The sequence below is a fragment of the Amblyomma maculatum genome, chromosome 5, assembly GCF_055883805.1.
Source record: "Amblyomma maculatum isolate TAMU_Amacu chromosome 5, ASM5588380v1, whole genome shotgun sequence".
Lineage (NCBI taxonomy): Eukaryota > Metazoa > Arthropoda > Arachnida > Ixodida > Ixodidae > Amblyomma > Amblyomma maculatum.
In genome coordinates this window covers 93,826,098-93,842,910 of record NC_139348.1, presented here as the reverse complement: position 1 = coordinate 93,842,910, position 16,813 = coordinate 93,826,098, and the positions used below count along the sequence as shown (strand labels likewise).

Here is a 16,813-nt window from a genome sequence, read left to right as displayed (position 1 = left end):
GATGCCCGTTAACCCTCCAAGCCGCGGCGCACCATTTAAATAAACGTCGTAGGTCGATGTTGTGTGCTGTCACCCAGTCAAGGGCAAGGTGCAAGAGTGCTTATGTTGCTAGACATGCACTTCCACTGCTATCAGTGGGAGATGTTTTGAGGCCACGACCAGGCAGGAGAGGGGCAAAGAGGGCGCACCGCTGCCTCCTGCCCGGCTAGTGCCTTGATGAAGTGCCGAGAATATCCACGACTACTCGTTGCAGTGAAGCATGCCTTCATCTCTGCAGGGGCACACTTCGGCGGTCGGCAAACCACACGAAAGAGCGCTTTTCTCTTTTGGGAGGTCTCGGATTGGGACGTACGGCATATTAAGCATAAGCATAGTTTTGCGGTGCCACTTCGCAGCTCCGAGGTGCTGATGCTTCATTGGTTGCAAACAAAATTTAGAATGAGCATTCTAGGAAAGCACCAAAAACCTAATTAACAGGGCAGGTGTAAGCCGCTGCTTCGAAAGTTTATGGTTAAACTTACATTAGAAATTACGGGACCGCAGAAATTGTTTGAATTATGAGAGTCCGAATTATCAAAATTTAGTGTATTTAAATGTACCTGATGCAGGTGGAAATGCTTGCCACTGCAGAATCACAGTGTGATAATGCATGAACACTTAAAATAAGATGTAAACGTGCTAGTAAACAGACTAAAAGGATCCAAGAGGGGTGCACCCCCGTCAACACACTTTAGAACATAACAATAAAGCATCTCGGACTGCAGCTTAAAAGGTGCCGCTCATAGAGTGAGGCAGCAGAAGCAGGGCAGACTGACCACTGGATGCAGGGTGACCCAGTGTGCCATGACCGCGGCCGTCATCATGCGCTGCAGGGCGCTCTTGGAGGCCAGGTGGAAGAGCACCAGGCGGGCATAGCTCTCCACAGGGCTCTCCACAGGGGGAACCTCCAGGCCGGGCATGGGCTGCGTCACCAGGCCCGACAGCAGGCCCAGGAGCCTACGATACACACACACCACAGTTTAAACAAAAGGAAAGCACCTCAAACACTTTACATGGACCAAAGGCTGTTCGAGCCGTATAGAAGACTGGAAAAGTAAGGAGAACATGGGGGGATCACTTCCTAAAGCAAGATGATGAAGAAGCGCAAACACACAAGGGCAGAGAGAAGTAGAAGAAACCAGCGCTATCTCGTCTACTTCTCTCTGTCCTTGTGTGTTTGTGCTTTGTCTTCATCATCATGTCCAAATACCAACAAGCCCAAATCACAACGCTTTTGGATTACATTCCTAATACAATCTCGAAACAACTGACTTCGATTGCCCTATCCATCACAACAATCAAGTCAGCCTTTTATTAAAAGCTTTGTGTGGACCTATAACCAACAAGAGTGACACCTCCTCGCATGCTTCTTGCTGCTCCTGGCCCCCAACGTAAAGCATGAAATTTGGGCAAGCCTTCTCATAGGGCCGGCACAAGTGACATGGGTGGGACGGGCGGGATGTCGTCCCAGTCACATTCGTTTATCCCCTCCCCCTCCTCTGCACATTAGAATGTATATGTTGAGTGGGGAGACGAGAAGCACATCCTGAATGAAACTAATTCTGAAATGCCTGCGATGCAGTGATGAGCGATGTAATACAGTCGAGCCTGGATATACTGAATTCTGATTACTGTATTTTCAAGATCGTAAGTCACTCTAACAAATCGCATGTTCCCACCCCCATAAAAAAAAGTGTACAGGTAGGCACTTTCCGAAACAAAACTTTATTGCCATGTTAAGTAACCCATCCCCTGTTCGGATCACATATTTTGGCGATATATACGCCGCAAGCTCGGTCTCGAGCTCTGGAGAGCGTTCCGACTGTGGTCCGAGGAAGCCTCTTCGCTTGCCATCACAATAGAAAGTTTTCCTTCGCTGCTGCCGCCAACTCACACATAATCCATTTGAAAGTTTAGAACTTGCGGCCCGTGCACAGTTGTTTGTTTTTTTTTTCCCTAAATCATGGCCGACCACTTGAACGCTGCAGTGAACGAGCACCAAATGCTTTTCAGGTATGAACAGCTCGCGACAAAGCACGTGGCTGGCCATCAATTACTTGCCAATCAATCAATGCACCAAATCCAGGCAGCACTAAAGAAGGAAACCTAAGTATGAATGATCGGTGTCGGCTCCTCCATTAACCATCGACACTCTCCAGAAGCATTGCTGTGCAAAAAGCAAGTGTCTCAAAGATTGGAACAGCGGGCGTTTCATCAACTATCAACCCTTCCGTAAACAGTCAAACGCGAATATAACGAACTCGGATAGAGCGAATTATGTTTTATATCGAACACTCGAATTTCCGCTAGCATTATGCATATAAAATGTATTTTTTATAACGAACTACACATCGGATATAGCGAACTCAGCGCGCGCGATCGGTCGCCAAACGCCCGCCAACGGGCGAACCTTTGTGCCGGCTCCGAGTTCTCTCCGGGCAGCCCACGCTGCCGGGCCGCAATACTTCTAGCGCATGCCGTTGTCAGATGGGAGGGGGATTGGCGACGGCTCCGTTCCCCAAGGTCTCACACAGCGCATACGTCATCACGCGCCCGCTAGGGTGCTTCTGCTGCTTCTGCGCCGATGCCACGCTTCCGTAAAACGCAGGAGGGGCTCTCTACAGCAGCTTCCACGAGGGACCCTCCTGTACGCATGCGCGGCCGTCGCCCGGAGTAGCATGAGTAGCCTTTAAAATCCGCGCCATCGGCCAGCCTCTCTTTGCAGCGCTCCTATTTGGCAGCTGCCTACCATGTGATCAAAGACGTTCAAGCAGCTCCGGACCTATTGCACTTCGAGAAAGAAGCAACACTGGCCAGAACTGGTTTCAAGTTTGGGCAAAGGGAAGGCAGCCTCCGAACAACGAACGCGTCAGTGGTGAACTTTCCCGCATCCTCGGAGCTTTCTTTGTTCGCGTTTGCAAGTCGTGCTGCTGCTATCCTCACGATTCCGGACGTGCCTACGTTGCTGCTGGCTTGCATTCCGGCGCTACATCCTGCAAGATGACGACGAAGCAGCGGCGTGCCTTACCGCTTTCCGACAAGCTGGAGATAATTCGCCGCGTTGGCCGCGGCAAAAAGAAGTGTGACGTTGCCGCGCATTTCAAGATTCCGCGGAGCACGTTAAGCACCATTTTGAAAAACCAGTCGGCCATCAGAGGCAATGCACAGGAACGACCAAATGGTGACGGCTTTCGCCACCACAAGCCGGCTTACGACCAAGTAGAGAAAGCGCTGTACCAATGGTTCTTGGACGTTCGCGCGCGAAATCTGCCGGTCGAGGGGTTTACAGCGGGCAGTGGTTGGCTCCAACGATTTAAAGACCGCTACTCCATCACCGGGAAGGTGGTTGCAGGTGAAAGCCAAGGAGTGGACGCTGAGAGTGCTGAAAAGTGGGTGCAAGACGTGTGGCGTGCTGTCACGGAGAGATACGAACCGTGCAATATTTTTAACACCGACGAGACTGCCTTGTTTCGACAACTGCTGCCGAGCAGAACCTTGGCGCTAAAGAATGAGAAGTGCCATGGCGGCAAATTGAATAAGGCCCGAGTCACCGTTCTTCTCACGACAAACATGGACGGTTCATCAAAGCTGCGGCCGCTTGTCATAGACAAGTTCAAGTCTCCTATGTGCCTGCGAGGATGCACTTCACTCCCAGTCACATACAATTCAAATTCTAAGGCCCGGATGACCAGAACGTTGTTCGAAGCGTGGCTGCATGGCTGGGACGAGGAACTTGCAACGAGCGGGCGAAAGATTTGCCTCCTCCTCGATAACTGTTCTGCGCACTACTGCGGCGTCACGCTCAAGAACATCGAGCTTTGTTTCCTGCCACCGAACGCAACAGCGGTTTTGCAGCCCCTCGATCAGGGGATCATCCGCGCTTTCAAGCTGGGCTACAGGAAACGCGTCGTTGAGCGGCTGTTGGTGAAATTGCGGGTTAACGACGAGCTCAAGATTAATTTGCTGGCCGCAATAGAAATGATTAACCGTGCCTGGCAAGACGTGACGCAATCCACAATCCGCAACTGCTTCCACCATGCTGGACTATGTCGAGAGGATGCAGAAGCTGCTAGTGAAGCGCGCACTGTGCAAGATGACAGCGATGTTGCCACGCTGTGGGAAGAACTCGCTGATGTTCCGGACGCTGTGCCCGAAGAAGTTGCCCTGGAGGATTTTCTCACTGTTGACGACAACGTAGCCGTGACAGTGAGCCCGTTGGACTCGGAAATTGTTGCCGACATGCTGGCATCTGGTGCGAACGAGAAGACCGAGGAGCCGCCGCCGGAGGACGATCGCCCTCGCCCGACGTTGCAAGAAGCCCTCGCTGCTACCGATCTGCTGCGCTGATACTGCTCCGGAATACAGGGAAGCGGACTGGAGTTTGTGGAAATGATGTCGCGTGTGGAAAGTGCGATTCTCGCTGATAGAGTTAAATGCAGTGTTCAGGCGAAGATCACTGCCGACTGCAAATAAGTGAGCATTTATCTGCAATAAATTTCTTTTGTAGATTCATGGTGAGCAGCACGGTTTTTTTTTAGTTAGTGCGTTTTCGCTGCGCTGTCTGGACATCGTGTATAACGAATTTGGTACTGAAGTTCGTTATAAACGGGTTTGGTTATAGCGAAATACTTTATATAGCGAACAAATTGCGTTGTATTACGCAGTTCGTTATAACCGGGTTTGACTGTAGTATCTCCCGAGAAGCGTGCGTAATGACTGAAATCTACTTAGAGCTATGGAGCAAACTTGCCGTTGCGTCCCTGATGGTACATTGTTTATCTTGCTATTATTGAAAGCGCCATGCTATGGTTTAGAGTCAACCCCCTACTTCGGAGTAAAGAAAAAAACGGGTCAACTTACAATCGTGTAAATAAAGTTTCTCGAACTCCCCCTTGAAAGTCCCATGTAAAAGTATAGAAAAGTTGTATCATATGTTGAACTGCAATTTTACTGGCTTTTTTTTTTTTTTTTTTTCGTGTATCGAACTCCACACTGCTCACTGGAAGCTGCGCCTTCCCAAAAGACGATCACATCACACTCTGACGTTTGCCGCGTGACATCGCGTGACATTTGCAAGCCATGTGTGGAAGGAACGAGAGAGAACCAATACCGCGACGGCCTGTCTAGAGCAGCCCAGGCCCTGGAAGCTATGTTTTCTCCAGAGACGCGCACATCTTAAGTGATAGTTTGGTGAGCTTCACCATGCGACGTTTGCAAGCCATGAGAAGGAACCAGAGAAGGAATGAAGCCGATGGAGCCTTATTGTTGAGGCAAGGGGAAACAACGCGAAAGAACACAGCCCAAAGGTATGCACATTCTTTCCTTCTTCCATGAGTGTGCAAGAGCATAGAGGAAGGAAAAATTCTGCCGAGCTTGCTTTTTTTCCTGCCTTCACGGATAATGCGCATTATAAAACCTATGTCAGCACATGACAGACGTAATCCACAGAGAATTGAAATATTCCTGCCCTTTTGCACATGGGCACGCCAGAGCAACAAGGACCACCCCTCACTTGGCAGCTGTGCAGCGACACCGGAGCACCAGGAGCTCGCGCTCGGCGGGGCTCTCGTTGAGGGACTCTGCCCCAGCCAGGTACACCTCGCCCCCAAGCAGGGGACTGCCCCCGGGGGCGGCAGTGGGCGCCTCCTGCGGAGCGACAGCACCAGGGCCCCTCCGGATCCTCTTGTCCGGCTGGAAGAGGGTCGGGACAGACACGGGATCAGGAGCAGGAACACTTGCGGGTTTGTGGAACACTTCTACATTGTTCTAATCCTGCACGCCAACATGGTGCCCGCGATTACAGCAAAGCAAGAAAAAATGACCTCTTGCCCAAATTTCGTTATTATATTTGAGCAAATGGCAAAAATATTCTGAAAACTTTTACTCAGTGTGAAAAATAACTGCCCAAATTCAACAAACTAAAGACGTGAAAATAAAGTGTTCAGGTAGTATTTCTCGGTTTTCTTTAACGGTTCTAAAAGGCATGAAGTGGTGTGCTGTCCGGCAAAACAGAACAACAGGATAGCTGATGAAATGAGAAGAGAAATAAGATATGAGAAGCAGCATCCTTCCATATTTACTATATTATCTTCTGTAATGCCAGCAGAGCAGTGCTGGCCAACAAATTATGCCCAAACAGGAGAAAAAGCATAATCGTTACACTATACATAGCCCTGTAATGAACACGAGACTATTCCCGCATTTGTATGACAAATGCACCACTTCTGGCAATGACACTTTCACCTCAGCCCATCGTCGACAACAATTAATTGATCTAGACCTTTTGTTTTGGAAGTTAGTCCTGCAATAAAGCTTCGAACTTGCAGCCCACAGCGCTGTTGCTTCGGCATAAATGATAGCCACCTCCTTGAACACTGCACAGAACGAGCGCCGAGTGCTTTTTGGACTGGAGGGCTCGTGACGAAGCACGTAGCCGGTCATAAAGTCAAAAGTGCGAACGCCCAATGAGTGCAAACTCAACAAATTATCGGTGTCAGCTCTTCCATCAACCATCGACCCTCCCTGAAAGTGCCACGTCACGTGACCAGACGCGACTGACGTGCAAAACAGGAGTGTCGCCACAATTTTAACAGCAGCTCTTCCGTAAACTATCGACACTCCCGCAGGTGCAGTTTGCGCTGCACCTGCAAAAAATTCTTTCTGAGAAGCACACACAGTAACAGTTACTGAATTTGTTTGCTCTGCGGCTTTAAGGACAGCATACAGTTACTGAGCAACTGAATGTTGTCCTTAAAGCCGCAGAGCAAACAAATTTGCCATAGCCTCCCTGATATGGTTTTTGTCTTGCTCTTGTTAAGAGTGACACGTGTTGGTTTCAATTGTAGGTCGACCTCCCAACTTCGGATTTTCGAATTAAAAAAAAAAAAAAAAAAAGAAAAGAAAAAGAAGAAGGGTCGACTTACAATCGTGTAAATACGGTAATGGCCAATTAAAAAGAACTGGCGGTTTTCATAATTTTTTCAGGAGTTAAATTGGTGGCAAAAGAGAAGAGTGAGACCCTAGATTACGCACAACGCTTTGCACGAAGCTGGGACTGCAGCTTCACTTTTTTACCTTTTCTAGCTAGCAAAATTCTTTTTCCCCCAGTGAAAGTAGCTTCTTTGTTTCTAGAGTGCATCGGCCTACCGACAGAGGCCAATTTCTATTTGTACTTAGGGTCCGTGTAACATTTCAAACCCAAAGATGAGGATGGATGGGGTACAGACAAGTGCTGTGTTCAAATGAGAATAGTACCAGCATCTTGCCCTCACCTCTGGTTTCTGCAGTGTTCATCTTGGTATGTAAAACGAAGAAACCCAAGTGGCTGTTCCAGTGAAACTTAGTGAGCCTCTACTGGGGCCCAAATATCAGAACACTCCACAGAATACAGTCAGCTATCAGCGAATGCACATTCTCTCACGTGCTCCACTCACCTTGAGGTTAGGGGGAAGAACCAGCCACTGCAGAGCCACGACGTCAACCTGCACGTGTTGAGCACTTGGTAAGTAAAAAACCACATGTTCTCTTACTGTCCCCATCAGAGATGGCAGAATGCGACATCACCTGCAGGTGGGCTGGGTGCATGAGGAGGCAGAGCCAGGAGCTCATGTGTGGGCAGGCAGCCGTCAGCAGCGGACCCAGAGGGGCACCAAGCACCACCTTCTCCCACACCTGCAACAGACATTCACCGGTAAGCACCCACACCAAAGGCGCAAGCAGCAATCTTTCTTGCCTGCTGCTAGGTCACCCTGCTTTGTCAAAGTGACACACTGCTGCCACTTTTTAAGCAAATCTTTCACATAAAATACAAATGCAAGGAATGACAGTGTTTGTTTAGTGGAAAGTGCACCTGTCTGGAGTTTTTGCATAGCTCGTACAGTCATCCCAGTGCGAGCATCTGATCACACTACTGACAAAGTCCCCACTGCCACGACTTCATGGGAAAGGGGCAGACAAATGAAGAAAGGCTGTCAGTGATGGTGGTGGCCTTTCAAGCTGCGATCCAAGCTGGCTTTCTCCCCTTTCTCTGTTTTTGAGAGTGAAAAAAGAGCCCACAAATCAACAGCCCAAGATGTCTTATTTAATTTGATTCACGTCCAAAGTTCCCCATCTGAATGCCCTTGCTCAAAATAGAGAAGCAAAAATAGAAAAACTTCCTGAATTCGCGTGTACACAGAGACACCAATTTATGTGCACCTTTACGCACATTTCACAGAGCTGCAAGTGCTATAGTGGCCAAAACGATTGAGAAGAAAGAGAAGACACACCTGGTAGATGAGGTTGAGGACCTCCGTCGACGTCTCCAGCAGGCAGCGCTGGTAGAGCAGCCGCAGCATGCAAGGCAGCAGCGGAGGAATCCACTCGCTCAGGGGCTGCAACAAGGGGCACACCACCAGACGGTCGGGGAAAAACAGTAGCCACACCTCTGCCGACCAGACACCGACGCCGACATAGCCGTCTGGCCCGGACTGTGCTCCTTGTTCGAGTTATCCAAATTCCCAAATTAACGAGACTTACAAGCCTGATGCAAAATGTATAGGATAATTTGAGAGCTCGTTATTCAATTCATATTTGGTCATTTGAATGTTTCCGCGCTGATCTTGGAGATGTGAAGTGCTGAAAACTGGAAGGGCAATGGGTGTCGGTGGTGTAGCATATTCTTAAAAAACATTTGGCCTCCAAAACCAACGACCTGTCATGCTTGTTCTGCTGCTTTGTCACCGATTGTATGAAATCTATCTTTGAAAGAAGACTAATCAAGAAGGAAGTGAAAAAAGAACTGCGCGTCCATCCTGTTGAGAAAACCACGTGCAGGGACAAAAGGAAGAGGTGGGAAGCAGGCACTAATAATATGGCACTATGAGCTCGGCACAGCAAACATATCATGTAAAGGTAACATGTCCACAGTGCTTTGTTCTGTTCTATCACACCATTGTTATGCATGACGAACAAACTAGGCCAGCTCCACATCCTCTCGACAATTAGGCGTTCTAGCCTTTGTGGATATTGCTCAGGAAGCATACAGCACCTCAAGAGCACATGTACACATTCACGACCAAAAGGAGAGACATTCCCCCATAGCGGTGAAGCTGTGATGTTGAAACCTCTGCTCACCTGTGGCGCCCCTTCGTCGGAGGTGAGGATGAGCAGCGACCGCAGCACTGAAAGGCGGACAGCCGCCGAGTTGTGCCCCAGGAAGGGCCATAGCCGAGGCACCCACTGGGCCAGGGGGGCATTGTCACTGCCACCGTTCCCATCACTAGTGAGCCCCGTCCCGTCCACAATGCTCGTCCTCTGCTCTTCTCCATCTTGCACTGGTGGTGCCGCACCACCACTGGACACACATAAAAAAAAGGGAACTCTGCTGCAAACCAGGCGAAGAGCACCACTTGCAGCAACATGAGTTGTCGTAGGCAAATTAAAAGCGTTTCCAATATCAAAGTGCACAAGTCACAAACAGAAGCAATTTTTCAGACTAACTAAAACAGTATGGTGCGGTATGTAGGGCTCAATGTCTTGAAGCGACTTGAGCTACGAGAGATGCCACAGTGGAGGGCGGATCAACTTTGGCCACCTGGGATAGGGGGGGGGGGGGGAAGGGGGGGGAATGGGGGGGCTGACCACTGAGTCACTACAGCAGGTTAAAGACTAAGTCTACAAGACTACGGGAATGTGTTTGTCTTAGAACAAGTACCCAAAGAAAGCCTATGCCAAGATGCAAGGTCTGCCCAAATACCTGTTGCATGAGAACAATGCACAAAATTACTTTGCAGTGGGACAGTAACCGCAAACACAACATCTACAGCCCTATTTATACGGTGAAACAATAAGGGTATGGAAACAAGGTCATGTAATTCCACCTGAAAGTGGTACTGGTCTATTGTCGGCTTTGTTTCTTGTCATTTCCCTTCCCCCTTTTAGCACCAGGTTTTACTTATGTTTTTTCTTCTATAGTTTCCCTCCTGCTCCTAGCCACCTGATGGTGGACCATCTGGCCTTACCAATTCTACGAGCTGGTGCACACAACATGACTTTCCACTCATCACAGGCAACATGCAGATAGCACTGACATTTCGCTGAGATGTCTGCACTAAAAATGCGTGCCATGATGCAGCAGGAGTGGAAAAACAGCCCAAGCACCAAGTCAATGAGCAGGTGCACCCTGAGCCCTTTTGACTGTGAGGGACACAGCATGGCGCGTGACTAGCAAGACGCAGAGATGTGGCCAGATCAGGTCTCTTCCGCTGAGCACAGGCATTGATAATGGCACCTTGCCTTAACGGGAGAGGCCAGCAAGAAAGCCCGACTAAAAGAATGTTAGCCTGTGAAACAAAACTTCACAGTGAACATGTGGGCAAGCTTCCTTGTGTGGGTGTGCTTACGAGTTGGGAAGTGATCTTTGCTTATCTCAAAAGCGAGTAATGGAAGCCCTGCTGCGAGTACTACTGCGAAGAGTGCCTAGCTCTGCAGGGATGCACAGCAGCTAACCTTAAGCGGACATCTTTTTTTTCTAATGTGCTCCCTAGGAACTACACCAGATATGCTTGCACTTGTCCAAGCACTTGATGAACGTAAGTTTACCCTACGGGAATCTGCCATACATCAGTTTCTTCTCAGGCCTGCGTTTTGTGAAAATGCATTTCACTAGCCCCATTTCTGTCGGGAACTATCCGAGAAATGTTCTCTTTGGAACCATCTTCACTACTTGTACTCACTTATGAACAAAAATGTTACATTGATGCACCTAACTACCTACATGAAGGGCTTGCCCTACTAATTCATCGCGAAAATGGGGGTCACACCTTTGGCATGCCCCTAAGGAAGTTCAACAAGCTGGACGTAAAAATACCAATTCTAAGCAAGAGCCAAACCCCATCAGAAGAATGAAGGAAAGGCATACTACACAAATGTTTAGTAATTTACACATCCTGACAGTGTGCGCGCCGTAATCAGCGATCACTTCAAATCCGCACTACTGGATCAAACCGTAGGTGACTCCTCTGCCAGTTCAACATACTGCAAACCATCCAGCGCATGTAGATTTTCAACTTCTGCGGCAAAGCATGAAATTTGCAGGTGTTGCGCAACGATCACGTGCTGCAACAGAACAGCACGTGCCATGCTCCTGAGTATATGACACTAAAAACCTGAATGCAGGGCAGCCTGAACACAGTGCAAGACTCTTTCTGCTTCACTCACCTCTTGGCAGGGGCATTCTGCAAACGGGATACTTGGGTGAAGTGGGACAGCAGAGCGGCCAGCAGCATGAGGATGCTGCTCGTCGACGAGGTGAGGTCGTCCAGCTCGAGCAGCGCGTCCCACAGCGTCCTCACCACCCGTGGAACCTGAGAGGGAAGAAGGAAAAGGGGAAGCACTATGAGCGGTCACACGTTGGAACTCCCCGAAATGCCAGCAAGGCAGGGCGAATATGTCGAAATTTCAAATAGTTTTCCTTGAGGAGTATTTGCTACTCGATTTGATTCACACTGTGGTGTGAATCTTCCCTATCTGACCCATCCAAGCTTCCTAAACGTTCAGAAATTACGTATGTTTCAAGCCGATCTAAACTGGCACCGAAACACTGACATTTCTAAATGGCAGTGTCTTGAAGCGACTAGCAGCATGCACCAAAGGCCAGTGCAATAATATGCTGACGGCCATCAAAAACCACTACCTTACAGCTACTATGTGCTCGCAAGTAGGAACACAAAATGCAGCACCATACAGAATGTCACCGTCTAGCCACTATGTAGTAGACAATTGACTGTGAGCCCGATTGGCACTTTTTTTTTTTTAGATCACAATATGGACGCAAGCGGAAGTAGCCCAGCTAAGCTAGGGCCTGCATGGACTGCTGCTGCTGCTTCGCAGCGACCACTTTGACTATTCGCTACTTTTGTCAGAAATCTGAACATTATGCACCTCTGACCAGAGAGGTCAAGAGAAAGAAATGGTACGTCAGAAATGTTGACCTCAAAGTCAGGCCGTGTGATTGGACAGCATACTACAGTGTACGGTCGCCAACCGATTTTTCGGAAAATGGTTCAAATAATCAAACATCCCGAAATATCAGCGAGATTAAAAAAAAAAAAAAAACATTTCATGAAAAATCGGCTTAAATCACAAACCTCAGGACTCCCCATGTTTTGTTTGTATAGTGTGATAACCAGCCATAGTACCGCACGGTTCATTGTCATGATCTGCTTCTGCACCCTGCCTGACAGTGCGCACGGGCTAATGTTACCTAATACGGCGGGTGGCCAGTGCGCATGGTCCCCATGCAGCAGGCGTGTGCGCCATCGGGAAGCACATGACACCATGCGTGTGTGCACCATAGTACCATGAAAACAAATCAAGCAGTGCTATGTCCAATTATTACATCATCTCAGCCACAGCTTTCTCATCTCAGCTTTCGTTATGTCCGCACCCCTTCATCTGAGATAGTGCGATACAGCTGCCACCATGATGCGAATGAATGCACTAACCGCACTAACATGTGTGCTACTTCCATGCTACTTCCTTGGGCAACGATGGTCTCAAAGATCGCGAGACGAAACACATGGAGAGAAAGCGAGTGGAAACTGCACCTCCTAATGCATCCCCCGGCCCACCCTTCTCCATGCCCAGCTAGCGGCAGCATCATCAAAGCCATGGCGGACGCTGCGTCTGTCCCGTTTTAAATGCGATCGCGCACCGTCTGTGGGCCACCTCGATGACAACGAAGAGTGTACCATCACTGGCACTACCTCAAATAGCAACTATGGCCAAGCTAGTCCATTCCGAACGACTCCGTTTAAATCCAAGATGGCACCTTTCACAGAGTATAGAACCGGATTGCTGTGACAGCGATACCCACTCGCGCCTATGCCATGCTGAAATAAACGAGCTCCTGGCCGAAAAAAGATCTCCACAGTAATGCCGACGGCCATTTTGGTATGAAAAATCAAGCATTAAGACTCCACAGAGTTCGAAAATATTGGTTGTGGATATGTACAGGCGCCCAAATCTTTAGCTGCCGTGCACGAGCAGCGACTTTTCCGTGCGTCAGCGCCGTATGACGGGGCGAGGCTGAAAACAGGCTAAGCGCACGTTGACAAATCGCGCTCAACTGGGCCTGTCGTCTGCTAAGCTGTTCCTTCTTAAGGACGTCACTCCACATTATCACACCTCAGACGAACAGGCAGAGCGAGTAGGTGAATGCTTTTGCTCAGGTTTTATCTTTCGATGATCAGCGTCGCAGCAGCCAAGTTGACAGCAAAATATAAAAATACACCGAACACGCTCCATCATGCGAAAAGACAAAGAACGCGTATCGTTAATTTGTTTTCATCTTTAGAAAGAAAGGGTAGTTATCAGTACGCTGCATGTTGATAACTACCCTTCCTTTCTAGAGATGAAAAGAGCCTTTACGCCAGAAAGTAAAAAATCAACGACATGCGTTCTTCGCCTTTTCGCACGATTGAGCGTGTTTGGCTACATGATTCCTGCTTTCTTATTTTCTGCCTTGCACACCTTACAAGCGTAGAAAACTGCGCTCACAATGGGCGTTTTCTGTAACAACTGTTCCTCTTCACAAGTGTATTTTGCAGAAAAACAATTCTCTATTTTCAACTACCTATACCAATTTTCCAAATTAATAACCGATATTCTATTTGAATTTGCTTCACACACAAAATTTTAACACTCGCACAGCTCTATGAGAAGGTGAGCCTGCCTGCTGGGGACAGAACACTCTTTGGGATTTATGCCGCCGCCCTCTCATCAGCCCTTTCTTTTCTTGTTTTTTTGCAGGAACCAAAAATGAGGGAGACCAACTGCTTGAGATTCTTGGCTCTGCTGTCCAGTCGCCTGCGCTTCTTAAGTGGGACAGAGTGGGCGGCAACACTGACCTGATGGGGTAGCGTCCTGACCAGCTCCTCTGTGACGGGGACCAGAGCCGAAGCCGCCACGGCGCTCACATCATCGTTCTGGTCCTGCAGGCCCTGGAACACGGGCTCAAACACGGCTGGGATCAGCACAGACGTCAGGTCCTGTGCGGGGGAGGGGGGGAAATCACTCTGCTTCAGGCTCAGGGCTCTTCTTTTTTATATTTTTATTCTAGTAAAAAAAACACCCAAGCGAATCCCAACCAACTTTCATTCAGAGCTATCTTATCCACTGAGTCTTCATGCGAAAAGTGGAAGCAACGAAAACCTAGAACAAAAAAATCGCGACCTTTTCTATGTTTTGCTAAATCAATGCATAACTATAACACAGCTGTGCTGGAAACTATGTCAAACAGTGCAGCACTTCCAATTTTTTCCTTGCATAATTAACATACTTGTGAAGTGCGCACATCTTTGTTATGTGTGCATTTTTTCATTTCATTTTCCTTGACAAATAGCAATGCATCGAAGTGCACATGAAACCATTGTCTAGTAGAGAGGGCGCAGCCCGCGTCAAGCCACTGTCTGGCTTTCTGACAGTGCCCTCACCATTAATGATGTTGAATAAAGATTGATTCGATTAGAGTAGAAATAAAGCCACATAACTAGGCTTGCCAGTGCCTTTAACGTCGTGCAGACAAAACCAGTGTCGGGATGCAGAACTTGTGTGCACAAATACCTGAACCCGAACCAATGTAAGCCAAATGGGCTAGCCCCCTTGTCAAAAAGAGGAGGAGCCTTTTCCATCAGAGTCTCTGTGAACCCACCTTGCGGACGGCCAGCAGGTACTTGATGCCCAGTAGGCCCCCGTGTCGGGCCTCCCACTCGGGGCGCCGCAGCAGCTGCAGCAGAGCCCTCAGCACGCCCCACACACCACCACATCGACTGGGCCCCTCCTTGTCACAGCCCATCAGGTGCAGGATGTGGCCTAGGGTCTGGGCACATGTCTCCCGGACAGGTGCCACCACCTGTGATGAACAACCAGGGTAATGCAATGTCCAGTGGCATCTCAGGTACAGCCAGATTCAGAGAGAGAGAGAGAGAGTCAGGCTGGCTTCTCATCACCTGGTCGGACACAAAGTCTCCAAACTTGTCCAGAGCGAGAACGCACAGCAGACGCAGGGACAGGTCTTCCAGGAAGAGCTGGTTGGAAGCTTCCATCTGTGGCAAAGGGGGAAAAAAAAAAAAAAAAAAAAGATACCGACCTCGCTAACTGTCCCCTAAGTCAGGCTATCCCAGGGATACATGCAATGAAAGTATGCACGCATCCTGCAATCAAAATTGTATGCGGCAACTAACCAAGAAACACTCACTTCTCGGTGATAGGAACCTAGTAGCTTAGTCTGAGTCTGGAATGTCACCAACTGACGGCTAATGTTGGCAGACTGTGACAGGCCTGACACAATTGTGCATCACACTGCTGCAAATGTGCACACTTTGTGCCCTTCCATTGAACTTTGGTCCCCATCCATTGCACCATAACAATTTTTTCCATGCCACGATCACCAATGCAAACTTAACACGTCGTCTGCAGTTTGCCTTAGCTAAATCAATCGCACTGCTGCAAACCTATGCAATGTTTATTCGTTCAAGCTCAGTGTCGCTGGTGCGCGGCTGTATTACTTTGGCTCTGATGAGAGATGCAACTAAATTTGTATGTAAAATGATTGCAGCTGCATGCATGCAAAGATATTTAAGGCAAATGCTGGTTAGGAGCAAAAGCTTTTGAGGGGCAACATGTCCATTTGGCATGGGTCAACAACGCGCCAGCGGTTATATACAAACATGAAGACAAGCTTTTCAATTTCAAAAAGTAAGCGATCACCATGAGGCAGCAAAATCAATAGAGTTAATCGCAAATTGGCAATGCGCATCAAACTCCAGAGTGGTTCAATTGCCTGGAAGGGTGCATGGATCGATTTAAGGGGGGCAATAGTGTCAATATGCGCACAATTGGTGCACAGCGACAGCGACGTAGAGTAACGCCGTGCGTTAAGGCGGAGGCGCGAAAATTGCCACTGTACATTACCTTCAAGCACAGCTGTTCAAGTAAGCAGTTCTTGGAGGCCCGATCGACAGTGTGCAAGAAACGGGCATGACAACCTCAAATTCGATTGAATTCGGACCGTGTCGAACAAGCATCCCAACGCCATGCCCGATAAAAATTTCCTACTGTGGGCACTTGATTTAGAAGGTGAAGAGCTTCATGATGCAAAAACAAACATCTCTCATGCTTAGAGAATCCTTCATGGACCCTAACTGTGAAGCTCAGCAGGCATTTTTTTACACTGCAGCAGCCAGGGCTTTTTGTCACTATCCCAGGTCCAACAGATGCCAATTGCTAATCACTGCACTGCAACTGGCGAACTCAACCAACCTCTCGGCCAAAGTCTCTATTACTGTGTACTGCCACGGGAATGCCAAGCCATCTGGTAGGAAGAAATGTTTTGTGACGACATCGCCCACTAATTGAAGACCCCCTGCATAGACCCTGGGCTGGTGCGTTCTAGCATACACCAGCTTCACGGCCCTTAAAGCGTTACAATGCATGCGCTTTTTTTGCCACATGATGGCAAAATTGCCTATATGCAACCTACAACTAATTGACCTGCTCTGTGCCGGTGTGGGTTTGAATCCGCTAACAACTGTTATGCCAGTGTGAGAGGACAAAGGCAGAAAGACAGGAATGGCAACAACAGCTTTTACTCTCCCCATCCTCAGTCTTTACATGATATGGTTCTAATAACTTCCCCAGCTCATTACTTTTGCAGTTCAACTTCAGCTTGCAAAAGGTGTTCTTGCGTTCCATATCAATACGTTCCCGACAACAATTCTGGCATCAGTGTTTG

General features: G+C 48.6%; 1 protein-coding gene across 2 annotated transcripts in view; it reads right to left on the bottom strand.

Annotated features, from left to right (window-relative positions):
- Hel89B (histone acetyltransferase 1) overlaps positions 1 to 16,813 on the bottom strand; it is a 103,277-nt gene that overhangs the window by 51,291 nt on the left and 35,173 nt on the right. For both annotated transcript variants that reach the window (XM_084603902.1, XM_084603903.1), the window contains exons 8-17: positions 15,030 to 15,125; positions 14,732 to 14,932; positions 13,929 to 14,069; positions 11,239 to 11,384; positions 9,154 to 9,373; positions 8,307 to 8,411; positions 7,603 to 7,710; positions 7,473 to 7,520; positions 5,552 to 5,730; positions 816 to 996 (exon numbers count right to left, since the gene is read on the bottom strand). In XM_084603902.1, the coding sequence (XP_084460028.1) occupies positions 816 to 996; positions 5,552 to 5,730; positions 7,473 to 7,520; positions 7,603 to 7,710; positions 8,307 to 8,411; positions 9,154 to 9,373; positions 11,239 to 11,384; positions 13,929 to 14,069; positions 14,732 to 14,932; positions 15,030 to 15,125 (1,425 nt within the window). The remainder of the gene's footprint in view (positions 1 to 815; positions 997 to 5,551; positions 5,731 to 7,472; positions 7,521 to 7,602; positions 7,711 to 8,306; positions 8,412 to 9,153; positions 9,374 to 11,238; positions 11,385 to 13,928; positions 14,070 to 14,731; positions 14,933 to 15,029; positions 15,126 to 16,813) is intronic.